General features: G+C 32.5%; 1 protein-coding gene across 11 annotated transcripts in view; it reads right to left on the bottom strand.

The window, feature by feature from the left end:
* Positions 1–13566, bottom strand: part of CAPS2 (calcyphosine 2) — a 94766-nt gene that overhangs the window by 64084 nt on the left and 17116 nt on the right. For 6 of the 11 annotated variants that reach the window (XM_077111457.1, XM_077111459.1, XM_077111454.1 and 3 more), the window contains 6 exons: positions 12589–12698; positions 8520–8569; positions 6848–6893; positions 6634–6759; positions 5104–5280; positions 4567–4689 (listed from right to left, as the gene is read on the bottom strand). In XM_077111457.1, the coding sequence (XP_076967572.1) occupies positions 4567–4689; positions 5104–5280; positions 6634–6759; positions 6848–6893; positions 8520–8569; positions 12589–12669 (603 nt within the window). In that variant the 5' untranslated portion in view covers positions 12670–12698. The remainder of the gene's footprint in view (positions 1–4566; positions 4690–5103; positions 5281–6633; positions 6760–6847; positions 6894–8519; positions 8570–12588; positions 12699–13566) is intronic. The other 5 variants (XM_077111462.1, XM_077111460.1, XM_077111465.1 and 2 more) reach the window with 5 other exon arrangements.

A 13566-nucleotide genomic window follows, 5' to 3' on the forward strand; every position in this document is an offset into this window, starting at 1 on the left:
TTATCAACAAAACAGAAAATGACAAGTGCTGGAGAGGATGTGGAGAAAGAGGCACACTTATTCACTGTTGGTGGGAATGTCAAATGGTGCAACAACTGTGGAAGGCAGTTTGGTGGTTCCTCAAAAAGCTGAATATAGAATTGCCATATGACCCAGCAATACCATTGCTAGGTATCTACTCAAAGGACATAAGGGCAAAGACACAAACGGACATTTGCACACCAATGTTTATAGCAGCATTATTTACAATTGCAAGGAGATGGAAACAGCCAAAATGTCCATCAACAGACGAGTGGCTAAACAAATTGTGGTATATACATACGATGGAATATTATGCAGCTTTAAGACAGAATAAACTTATGAAGTATATAACAACATGGATGGACCTTGAGAACATTATGCTGAGTGAGACTAGCCAAAAACTAAAGGAAAAATACTGTATGGTCTCATTGACATGAACTGACATTAGTGAATAAACTTGGAATAAATTGTTCATAACAGAGACCATCAGGAGATAGAAATAGGGTAAGATAATGGGTAATTGGAGCTGAAGGGATACAGACTGTGCAACAGGACTGGATACAAAAACTCAGAAATGGACAGCACAATACTACCTAACTGTAATATAATTATGTTAAAACACTGAATGAAGCTGCATGTGAGAATGATAGAGGGAGGAGGGCTGGGGACATATTGAAATCAGAAAGATAGATGTTAAAGATCGAGATGGTATAATCTAGGAATGCCTAGAGTGTATAATAACAGTGAAATGTACAAGGCACAATTTTAAAAATGTTTTTGCATGAGGAAGAACAAAGGAATGTCATTATTGCAGGGTACTGAAAAAAGATGGTAATTAATATTTTAAAATGTCACCTTCTGTGTGAGACTAAAGCAAAAAATGTTATCTGTTACAAAATTAATATTTTGACTAGTGCATTTCCTAATATAACTTATGTAGATAGTTTGATTGAATGCCATAAGTACTTGGAATCTCAGGTAGGACATGAGATTTTGTTGGTTTGTCCAGAGTGATGCCCTGATGAATCCCAGAGTGATTCGATCAGTGAGTGGAAAAGTATCTGCAAAGCCCCCTTTGGGGAGTGATGAGGATGGGGAGAAATTCAGCTTCCCCAAGTTGAATTCTTGATATTCTCACAAACAGTGTGGACAACCAAAGCTATAGGCAGAGGCCCCAGTCTTGGGGTTTGTTCATATGAAACTTAACCCTGCAAAGGATAGGTCAAGTCTACTTAAAATTTAGGCCTAAGAGTCATCCCCAAGAGAGCCTCTTTTGTTGCTCAGATGTGGCCCCTCTCTCCAGTCAACACAACAAGCAGTCTCATCACTCTACCCCTCTCTACATGGGACATGACTCCCAGGCGTGTGGACCTTCCTGGCAACGTGGGACAGAGATCTTGGAATGAGTGGAGACTCAGCATCAAGGGATTGAGAAAAACCCTAGAATGAGCTGAGACTTAGCATCAAGGGATTGAGAAAACCTTCTAGACCAAAAGGGGGAAGAGGGAAATGAGACAAAGTGTCAATGGCTGAGAGATTCCAAACAGAGTCGAGAGGTTATCCTGGAGGTTATTCTTATGCATCAAGTAGATATCATCTTGTTATTTAAGATGTAATGGAGAGGCTGGAGGGAACTGCCTGAAAATGTAGAGCTGTGTTCCAGTAGCCATGTTTCTTGATGATGATAGTATAATGATATAGCTTTCACAATGTGACTGTGTGATTGTGAAAACCTTGTGTCTGATGCTCCTTTTATCTACCTTGTCAAAAGATGAGTAGAATATATGGAATAAAAATAAATAATATGGGGAACAAATGTTAAAATAAATTTAGTTTGAAATGCTAGTGATCAATGAAAGCAAGGGGTAAGGGGTATAGTGTGTAAAATTTTTTTTTCTGTTTTTGTTTTATTTTTCTGTTGTCTTTTTATGTCTTTTTCTGAATTGATGCAAATGTGTGGGAAATGATCATGATGATGAATATGCAACTATGTAATATCATCACATAGTTGATATTGTGAATTGCTGAGTGTATGCGTTGGGAATGTTTGTGCTTCTTGTAATTTTTTTTTAATTAATAAAAATTTTTTTTTAAAAATCACCTATGAGGTAGTAAACGAAAACCGCAAACACCTAGAACACACTTGGGAATGAGTTAAAAAAAAAATACCTCATAGTATGTCACAGATATTCATTATAGCATTTTTTGCATCAGTGAGAAAGTAGGACAACTTCGCGCAGACTGCTAACTAACGCCCTGTTATCATCTTCCCTCTTTTTATTGAAACTTTATTTGCTTGTAGGAGGTATTATGTCAAGCTGAAAACTACACCTCCCAGGCTCCTTTGCAAAGTGACTGTCTATGGATGGAAGATGCTGGAAGCTGCCTTGGCTGGTTTAGTTAGGCCTTTCCTCCTTGAAAGAGTTGGATAGCATCTGTGCCTATGAACCACCACTGAGGCTGGAAGCCCCGTGCATGGGTGTGGAACAAACAACAAAATCTCCTGTGTGCCTGGAAATTTCTGAGAGCCTCTATCCCTGTGCCAAACTCCTTGCTTTAGACTTTTCTTACATGAGAGGAAAAAATAAAGCTTTATCTTGCTAAAAAAAAAAAAAAAAAAAAAAAACTAAAAGTAAATCTCCTAAGAAATTTGAAGAAGTTGAGCACAGTAATTTAATGTTTGCTTATAATCAAATTTAGTTTTTTGTTTGGAAGAAATATTAGATGTATAATTTAAACATCCAAATATGCTCATATATAAAATATATATTGTTTGGTATTTAATTGCATCTTGTGCTGTTCTCTAAGCTCGTGACACTTTTTAATTATTTTTTTGTTTAGTAATGGATTTAAAATAGCAATTAAAATGAGAAAATTTGTTTGACTTAGAGATAAAGAAAGTACATTTTATAAATATTTAGGGTGATTTAAAACATGGATAGTGACTAAAATATATTGAAATTATATTCAGAAAGGGACTTAACCAAAGGCCAGACTTTGGATCAGCTACAGCCAGATCAGAGATGTAAAACCCTGCAGTAAGCAAAGGAGCTGAGGAGGATCACCATAGGGCACGCAGAAAGCTCACCCTAAGTGTTGGGGATGATGGTGGCTCATACCAGGACACTGACTTAGAGGTCTGAGTAAACATGAAACAGAAGTCACACTGATGGAAAGGTTCTGATGACAATAAAAAGTGACAAAAAATGAGAAGAGACTGACATACAAGCCACAGATTCACTGCTTCCATTGACCATTTAAGTAGTTAATTAAATAATGAAGTTTCTATTTATATTTTGTAACAAGATTGATAGCACTTTAAGATGCCTTGAAAGTTTACTCATATACATATTTCCTTGAAAAAGCCAGATAAATAAGTGCTACATAAAAAAAAAAAAGTAAAACTTACTTGATGGTAAATTTAGGTATATTTCCACTATTTAATGCAATTCTTTAAGGAAAAGAAGTTCACCCATGCAAATGACTCGTGGATTATAATAAAATATCTGATGGGCTTTAAGTATTGGTATAATCCATTTCAACTATAACTGCAAGGAATATATCAAAATAAGCCTTATATTTGGGATAAAAAAATTTTTTTTCACCTTCTAAAGTAGTTCTTTTATTTTTAGCATAATCCTGGTAATACTCTTTATTCCATTAAGCATAAATACTAAAGACAATGGGCCTAGAGAATAACATGTGACTGGTTTTAGAGAAATAATTATAACAAATATAGCAACGGGGGGTACCCATGCAGAGACTGACTACCTGTTGCTTTCATTTCGGAAGATAATAATTTTGGATGCTTGTAACCCAAACAAAATATATACTGAATTTTGCCTCAATGATAATGATAATGTAACCAGCCAAACCATATTGTTTTATTATTATTTAGGTTATCGAACCAGGGTTTTCCCAATTTGTACGTCACCATATATAGGTACATCAGTTATAGGTGTGCCTATGATATTAATCGCCCAGGGGTACCTGGGGTAGCCACTGGACTCCAACTTTAAGCAGCTTGGTCCACTTATCCCAGGACACTATGCAAATGTTATAATTATCTCCTTATACCAGAACTGCTTTAAGCAATACTCATAAAACTTAATCTAATTTTTTTATAAAAGATTTTTTTTAATTTAAAATTAATATTGAGAGCATGGAGTTTTACTTTATTTTTCCCAAAGAAAAATTACCTTATTTCTGGAATGCTCCAGAAACCACGTGAATTTCTCTAATAATGCTAGATTTTTTCAAAAACTAAACAGATTATTTTCTTGGTGGGAGATAACAAACACCACCACTAATATAGATTAGCAGCCAATTAACATTATGAATAGTATAAAAAAATGTTTGCAGAACTCCTAAAGAGTCGAGACAATATTTACACAAAAACAAGTCAATTTATCAAAATAAAGACTCAAGTTGCACAATAATGAATAGTTACCTCTATCCAGATTCAACTGTAACTCTATACAGCCTCAAAAAGAAAACCATCCTAATGGCTTATCAAATAACTAAGGAAAAATACTAATAACATACTGCCTCAAATTTTCTTGTTCTCTGCTGCGAATTGTCAGGGTTGTCTGCATAACCTTGCTGGAAGAGGGCTTTCCTATCCAGAGTTGTAAAATCATCCATGACCGCTTCTTCACCTTGTACACACTATTCATAAAAATAATAAACAAACCTTAATATATATTAAGAATAACTGAGTTTAAACAAAGGAAGGCATTAAATAACCATTGCACCTTGCTTTACTCATAGGTAAAATGTGGATTAATGATGATGCTTACTTTACTAAAAAAGAATTAATGAGATAATACATGTACAACACTTATAAAAGTAACTGACATATAGTAAGCATTCAATAAAAGTTAGCAACTATTATAACTATATTGTCTATATTGTGTCTTTGTAAAGTTAATATGTGGGCATGTCTACACTTAAATTATAAAATTAAATTTTACAATTATTATAGTTAATATCAAGATAAGTGAGACAAAAAATGGGTCTGTAATCTGCGCACTGTTTTCTTTAAATTCCCCAATTAGAATTTTTTAAAGTCCAGCACATTACCTTTTCATCTATCTTGTTTTTTGGAGCCTGCTGGCATGTGACATTTGATTTTTTCTTCTCAGCATTTCTTTGACTATACTGTTTATATCCCTCTTTCATTTCAGTCTTATATTGTTGATATTTAAGTTGATATTTGCTGGTTGGTCCTGGTAAATTTTCAGGTATTACATTTTGCTCCTAGAGGTAAAAAAGAAAAAATCATACTACCCACTAGAAAAAAAAATCAAAATAGTTATTAGTGTTTCGTATTGATGTTGGCAGCTTTATTATTTCCCTTACATTTAAGTCGAAGAAACAGACTATTATACTCCATGCTGTAAGCAGAGATGAGGTTTAAAACATTTATCTGGTACAGCACCACTGAACAGTCACAGCAAGACAGAACTGCACAGAATGAACACTGGTCCTAAATATACAATAAGAGTGCACCTTGTTTCTAAGTTGAAATCAGTACTGGCTCTAAAATAATATGAGCGAAGAACCATGACTTTCCTTGCCTTACAGGTGTTTTAGAAAGACTTTTTTTTTTCTTCCTAAGGAGAACTCCATTGTCAAGACTTTCTTCTGGAACAGTCATAGGAACTGGAAATGACTAGTACTGAGGAACTGGCAATCATTAATACAGAGAAGCACTGGCTGTCATTTCTGGACAACTGAGATACCACCATCTTCTGATATTATTTGGTTCCCTGTCACTTTTCCATTGGAGTGAGAGAGTACAGACCAGAGAATAAGAGAAATTAAAAGGAGTGCTAAGCAAACACAGGGGCATACATATTGGCCCAGAGAGAAACAGACATTCTAAAAGGAGCCTCACAAAGCCGGTCAGTCCACTGCTAGAAAAAAGTTGAGACCATCTGATAAATCTGACCTAGAGAAGGAAGAGGAAAAGCTTCATGGTGAAATCTGTAGCATGTTACAGAGTACTGTTCATGCAAATTTATCCAAAATAAGACTAAGATAACATGAATAGAGCTAGCTATTGAAAAAAGACTAAGGCAAACAGAAAAGCAAGCCTTACACTTGGAATACAGATCAGCATTTGCATTCTGGTGGATTAGAGAGCAAGGACTGGAATAAATAATGTGAAATAAAACACTAGATTTTCTTTCAAATATAAACATATCCCAAAGAGACACCTTGGAATAAGTAAAGTTACTTACTAACCTGCAGTATTCTAGTAGTCTAAAGCATGAAGCTTGTTACATTATTAAACAAGCAAAATATGATCTAATATTTTACCAATTTCCTGGATTCCATATTAGTATATGCCTGTACCTTAACAAATTACAAGAAAATTTATAATGTCATTGCTATTGAGTTTACCACCTGTGAGAAAAAAAATCAAAACAAAGCAAAATTATCTCACCAACATTACAGTTTCTGATTTTAAAATATAAAATATTTTAAATGGACAAAACATGGACTGAATAAACAACATTTCTAGATTAAATATTAATAATAATTTTCTAATAACCATTTCTAATAATGCATAATAATTCTGAAAGTTGGTAATAAATAAATACTAACCAGTTCCTTTAGATGATTCTGAGTATATGGTATTTGAAATGGTGTGACCCAACCAAGGGCAGAAGATGAATTTGGTGGGTTAAAAGGAATATGTGCTGTATTAAGTGGAACATATGAAAAATCATCCTAAAAATAAAATTAAATGATATTTATTTATTCTCTATATAATATTGTGTCCAGATATTTATTATATTAAATATCACGTAAAAATTACCTCATCATCAGAGTCAACAAGGCTTCCCAAGTCAAGCCGTGGAACCCTGAAAGAAATAATCTATACATCCCATAACTTTTAAAAATAGAATTGGGGATTACAAATCATATATGTTACATTTCATAGAAAGTGGTACACTGAAGCCCACCTCATAATGGCTTCTGAGAGGCTTTTATCAGATGTTCAATACTTGTTCAAGCTGGTTGTTTAATACATTTATTTTTAATTAAATTTAACTTACAATTAAATAAATTATGTTTAAAACAGAGGTGATAAGTGCTCAAAACACACCACCGCCTAATGATTTTACTGTATTTCACTATTATCTATACTGTAGCAGTTATTTACATCGGTTGTATCTGTAAAATAATATAATGGTGCACATCTCCTCCTAACTCTATGTTCCGTCATGTCACATAGGCATTTGAAATCAGCTAGGATGGGTGATTTCATAACAAATGCTATAAATCAGGACTTGATATATTTTTTTGTTGATCGCTAGAATTTAAAAAGTGGTGAAGAAATATTAATAATATAGATTAAACTTTAAAATGTACCACATTTGCAGTTGTCACATTGCAAAGAGCACAAAAACTGAGGAAATAGCGTCTGGCATTCAAAACCATTATTCAATTCAGCAAAGGAGTCACTCATGTCACTCTAAAGTAAATGAAAATATCAATGAACACTCATGTTGGAATTACATTGGTTCATTAAATGCATCGCTAGCTTGGCCACAAATTTAAGAGCTCAGCAAAAATCAAAGAAAGCATAAGAATAAAAAGTTTATATATTTTATTAGTAGTTGTAAATTGTTTGCTATGCATCCTTTATATCAGAAAATTTATAATTAACATATAAACAAGTTCATTTATAATAAATAAATAAAATTTATAATAAACTTTCAGAAAACTAGTTGCTAAACATTTACCAGCACATCATTGACTGTAGCCAATGTTTCATACTCAGTATCTTGTATCTAACACTTGTAACTAGCTCTATTCTTTATGTCTAGATATGCATACAGATATCTATTATTTACGCATCCTTTTATCTACAAAAATGTCAGTTTCATGTGGTTAGTAGCCTAATAAATTACTTGGGTTTTAATCTCAATTTTCTAAGCCCAATAGTCTAAAATACTTGAAAAGAATATAAAAACTCATAATTCCAAATTTTAAAAGACAAAAATAATGCAAAAAATAAAAGACAAATTAATGCATTATAGTCCAAAAATAAAACACTTTAAACAAGATTGATAAAACTGTCATATTCATCATGATAAAATTAAAGCATATATAAATCTACCATTAAGTGCATTCTGACTATCCCAACTATAAAATGCAAAATTTTAGGTGTTTCCTTAATAAATTTATTTAGCTAAATTTTCCAAATAAAGCAATATTTTAACTTTTTCAGTAAAAAGTAAGAAAAAAATTAAAGAAAAATTTTAAAATAAGGTATTACCCATACTCCTGCCCATCCTATTACAAGAGCTATTTTAATTTTGGCATAGTGATTTTTCAGGATTTCCATACAAATATAAATTTTCCCGTGGCTCATAATGATACCTACCTGCATATATAATTTTGCTTTCTTTTTCTTTTTATATGTCAATATATCAAAAATATTTGACTACTATACAGTCCAAATGTGAAGAAATGTGACTTACACAGGCGGGCATGGATTCTGGGTTGCCCATGATTCAGAAGTCACGCCTTGCTTCAATAAGAAAAAAATAAATAAAAATTTATTTTTTGCACTTTAAACGATAAGCAATACATCAATACAATAAAGGCAATTACCATTTTTTTCAATAAACTTCATATAAGAAATATTTATTAACTCCCTCCCTACTGTGCTTGAGATACAGAGATGAAACGATGAGCAAGATAAGTAATCCTTACACTCATCACACTCTATCTTCCAGGGAAGATACTCCTCAAACAAATAATGTGAAAAATAAGGGCTATGATAGAGCAACTGTTCAAAGCATGTGTGCTCAGCCTAGAATTAACCTAGTTCAGATAGCATTTGCAAAAGAAGTGACCTTTAAACTGAGCTCTGAAGGTTAAGCTGGAGCTAGCTAGATGGAGAGAGGAGGGAGAAAATTGCTTCAAGCAGGAGGAACAACTTGTGCTACGTGGTTTCACAAGTAAGCATTTGCAGGTGCAAAGGGGTTAAATCCAGAGTGTGACGAGGTACAGGTCAGGGTTGTTACAAGTTCTGGAGTTTTTAAACATTAGAACCTTACAGTGTCTCAATCAAGGAAGTACCATATCTAAACAGGTATGTATTTGTAAATAGTCAATCTTATTACCAAAAAATTGTGCAAAGACATGAAAATTACAGTGAGCTCAGCCACTATGAGATAATACGTATATATCTTAGGAAAAGTGCAAGTTAACTGAAGCAAGAAATAATTCACCCATCAGGACTTGTACTTCACTTCTGAAATGTTATCTAATTCATCATTTTTTGTGCTATGGATAGCAAGTACAGAAATTACATTCAATTCTGAGTTTCATCACTCTAATTGAACATAAAAGTAAGGAAATACAAATTCTGCTCCATATCAAGTTTAGTACAAGATTGTTTTAAACAATATCATAATAAATAGTTAAAATATAGAAATGGTAAATTTTTAAAATGATCATTTAAATGGAACTATATATTTAACATAGCTTTAAAAAAGCAGCACACGTTCATCACATATCAAAGGTTTTCTTAACTGTTTTTGGGAAACATCATGTCATCATCTAACTTTAGAGAAAACCCTAAATACACCACAGTTATGACAGTTAATCCTTATCATTCTGCCCCAGAAATGTGTGAACAGGCCTACAAATAGTCTACAGAAGTCAAAGCATAGCTTTTTTTAGAATGGCGGTTAATACTTTTCTTGTCTAGTTCCAACAAAATTATGCCAGTCAATCCAGAAGAAAGATGTTATAGTTTATAAGTCTCTAGATCAAGGGTCAGCAAAAATATGTCTCACATTCCTGTTTTTGCAAATGAACTTTTATTGGAACACAACCAAGCTAATTCGTTGATGATTTGTCTAAAACTGTGTTCACACAACAATAGCAGAGTTGAGTGGTTGCAGCAGAGACTGCATAGCCCACAGAGTCAAAAATACTAGCCACCTGGCCCTTTACAGAAAAAGCTGGGTATTTTTGCTCTGTGTCTTCTTCACCTTTTATTATAAGCTATTTCTAAATTTTTATGTTTATAATTTATTGCATATTGAGGAAGTGCCATAATTTACCTTGTATTCTTCAACTGCTATATATTTTCCAATACTCTTTTACTATTTTTAAAAAAAGCACTGTAAAAAATACCTTATCATCTGTTTTTTTCCTACATTGTAGACTATTTTGGACGATTCTCTAAGAACATATTGTGAGGAGTGGAGTTAATGAGATCAAATAATTTGAAAATTTTTGTTTTCAAATACACACTGTCAATCACATTCCAACACTATACCAATTTACAATGCACCATCTTTAATTCCGAGTACTCATAATATTAAATATTTTTTCCAATTTAACAGAGGCATAAAGATATATAAATATTTTCATTTGTATTTCTTTGATTATCATTTGGGCTGAACAGCTTTTTCTGCTCTTATACATGTTTTTATCAATTATTGATATTTATAACACTGGCATTTGTTATTTTAAGCACCATTTTTTTAAAAGTGTATTATTTCTGACCTTTAATTCTCTCTTAAAATGCTTCACAAATGATAGCCAATAATTAATATATTGATACTTTACTATACACTATATGAGACATTTGGGATTTTTTTTCCCTTAAGAAACAGCAGTTCTAAGATATGCATAAACCTGTCCCCTAAATTCCACCATCAGTAAGATCTTCCTACTAGTGTATTATTTTGGCAGAAAATGGTAAATACAGTAATCATTCTTTTAAGAACTTAAACAATGAGCTTTCTTTGGCAATTAATAACAACAAAAAAATTGAAGCCTTCAAAATATGATCACCAATCAACCAGTGGGAAAAGCCATAATACTGCAGTTGATATTTTGACCAACAAAAATAGCTGCTCTGACTCAATCATCAAAGTAATTCAGAATGAAATCATAATATTGTGCATTCTAAGAAACCCAAAGCATTAGCCAAAGCACTACCTCATTCATATAAAGGAAATGGCTTAATATAAAGAGCACAGGTCTTAGAGTCAAAACTGGAGTGCAAAATCCTGGCTCTGCTACTTAGATAAATGACTTTGGTAAAGAGCTTAATTTCTAAGAACCTCAGTTCTTCCCTGCCTAAAAGTATGCTGATAATAGTATCTAACTCTAAGGTTTGTTGTAAGAACTAACTGATAAAGTCATTAAAACATTTACCACGGGTTCTGATAAGCTACAAGCACTGATTTTTGAAATTGTAAGAATAACAAGAGGCTATACCTTACTTTTTTTATATATTGCTAAATTAAACTTGATATTTACCCAATTCTATCCTGGGTATATGGACAAAGTAGCTTAAAATTTGCATTTAATTAATCAATGAAATATACAACTGTAAAATTATGAAGGTTGAGAATAATAAAGATCCTACTAATAGAAGCCTAGATTCTTTTCCATCCTAGCTAACCCAAAATACAATATTAGTTGTCCAAATAGTTTAATTTTTCTTTAAATATACAAATAAAAAGTTGGATTATCTGTGTTTCATACGTCAATATTTTTAAGCATGCAATCTCCTCTATTCTGGCTGCCTTCTGCACCATCTATGTCTATCAAAATATATATACCATGTTATTCTCTATAATACTCCATATTATTATTAAAATAAATTATCATAATAACTATTATTAGTTCAACTAAATTTCAATTTGCACAGTTAAACTTTAACACTGTTTCACCTACAAGACTAGGAGTTCCTTGAAAGAAGAATTGACAGCTCATTTATTGTTGTCCTTAACACAGCATTGTGCTAAGTACATTATAGGTACAAAATAAATAAATCCAAAAGAATCCAGACCCATGATTCCATTTTTAAATAATTGTAACATACATTTTAAAGTGAGTTTTGTTTATGCTATTTCAAGACTTCTCTGAAAATAAATTACATCATATATTATATAACATAACCATTAAAGTTATTTTAGAGTTTTTAATACTTTAGGAAATGCTTATGCTGTATGTTGCACAGAAAAACAGGATTCAATACTATATATGAAGTTACAATGTTGTACCAGTTATATATAAGTCCACCAAAATGTTAATAACATTTTTCTAATATTGAAGATGCTGATATCTTCTTCCCACTATTTTAAAAATATTTTCTGCATTCAAACACAAATAATTTTTTAAATAATAAAAGGAAAACAATAATAAGTTTAATTAAAAAAATAGAATCAAACTCAAGTAGCAGCCAATATTTTAAAATTTTTTATTCTATTACCATATGTAATCTGACATTTCCCCTTTTAATCACATTCAGACATATATTTCAGTACTGTTAATTATATTCACAATGTTGTGCTACTATCAACACCATCCATTATCAAAACATTTCCATCATGCCAAATAGGAACCCAGTACATTTTAAGCAGCAGCCAATTTTTAATCTTTACTTTCATGGTTCAATTCTTAAAATCTGGGCAATACAGATCCTGAACATTTATGATTATAGATAGTCCTAAAAACATAAGGAGTCAGAAAACTATTCAATGTCTCCTACCAGAGAAAATTATGTACAATACGTACGTGTAGTGGTTTCTTTCTTACAGAGAATGGCTGAGTTTGGCTCCTAGGAGATGCAGCAACTCCTTTAACTTCTAAATCCATTCAAGTTCGTGTATTTATCATGCAGTATACTTTGAAAAAAGAAAAGTAAATATAAAATTGTTATTCTTACTATAATTTTAAATAATTCATACAAATTATATAATACTTCTACATGGAAAATAATGAAGAGGTTAATCGCTCTTTCTTATTTTCCTCAAATCAACTTTTTGTGCAGCAAGCTAAATAAAAGCCCCTCAGAGATGGCCCTGAGCTAATCCTCAGAACGTGTGAAATGTTAGTTGACATGGTAAAAAGAACTTTGCAGAACGTAATCAAGCTGAAGATCTTGACATGTGGAGATTATCCTGGATTAGACAGTGAGCCCAATATAAACACCAGGGACCTCAGCAGAGGGAGGCAGGATCAGAGTGAGAGAAAGAAGATGTAAGGAGGAAGCAGAGGTCAGACGGAAGAGAAGATGCTACACAGCTGGCTTTGAAGATGGAGGAGGAGGCTATGAGCAGCGTCTACAAGCCAGAAGAAATAGGGAATGGATTCTCCTCTGAAGTCTCCAGAAAGAACCATTCCTGCTGACACCTCCCTTTTAGTCCCTTCAGGCTCCTTTTGGACTACTGATATTCCAAATCGCAAAAGAATAAATTTATGTTGTTTTAAGCACTAGGTTTATGGTAATTAGTTACAGCAGCAATAGGAAATGAAGGCATGTCCCTCTTCTCTACCACAATGAGATATACATTTATTTTCTTTACTCTTTTCCTAAATCTTCATGAGTTTTGATTTTAACAGATAGGCTGGTGAAATTATTTTTTAGCAAACAATATTCCTTATCTAACACAAAGAATAAAATGGAGTGAAAGGTTTAGGTGGTAATTCCATGGCTACAGTTAAAAATGTGTACAAGAGAATTTTGAAAATAATCAACTTGCAAATAGGTAT

This window comes from Tamandua tetradactyla, chromosome 7, assembly GCF_023851605.1.
Source record: "Tamandua tetradactyla isolate mTamTet1 chromosome 7, mTamTet1.pri, whole genome shotgun sequence".
Lineage (NCBI taxonomy): Eukaryota > Metazoa > Chordata > Mammalia > Pilosa > Myrmecophagidae > Tamandua > Tamandua tetradactyla.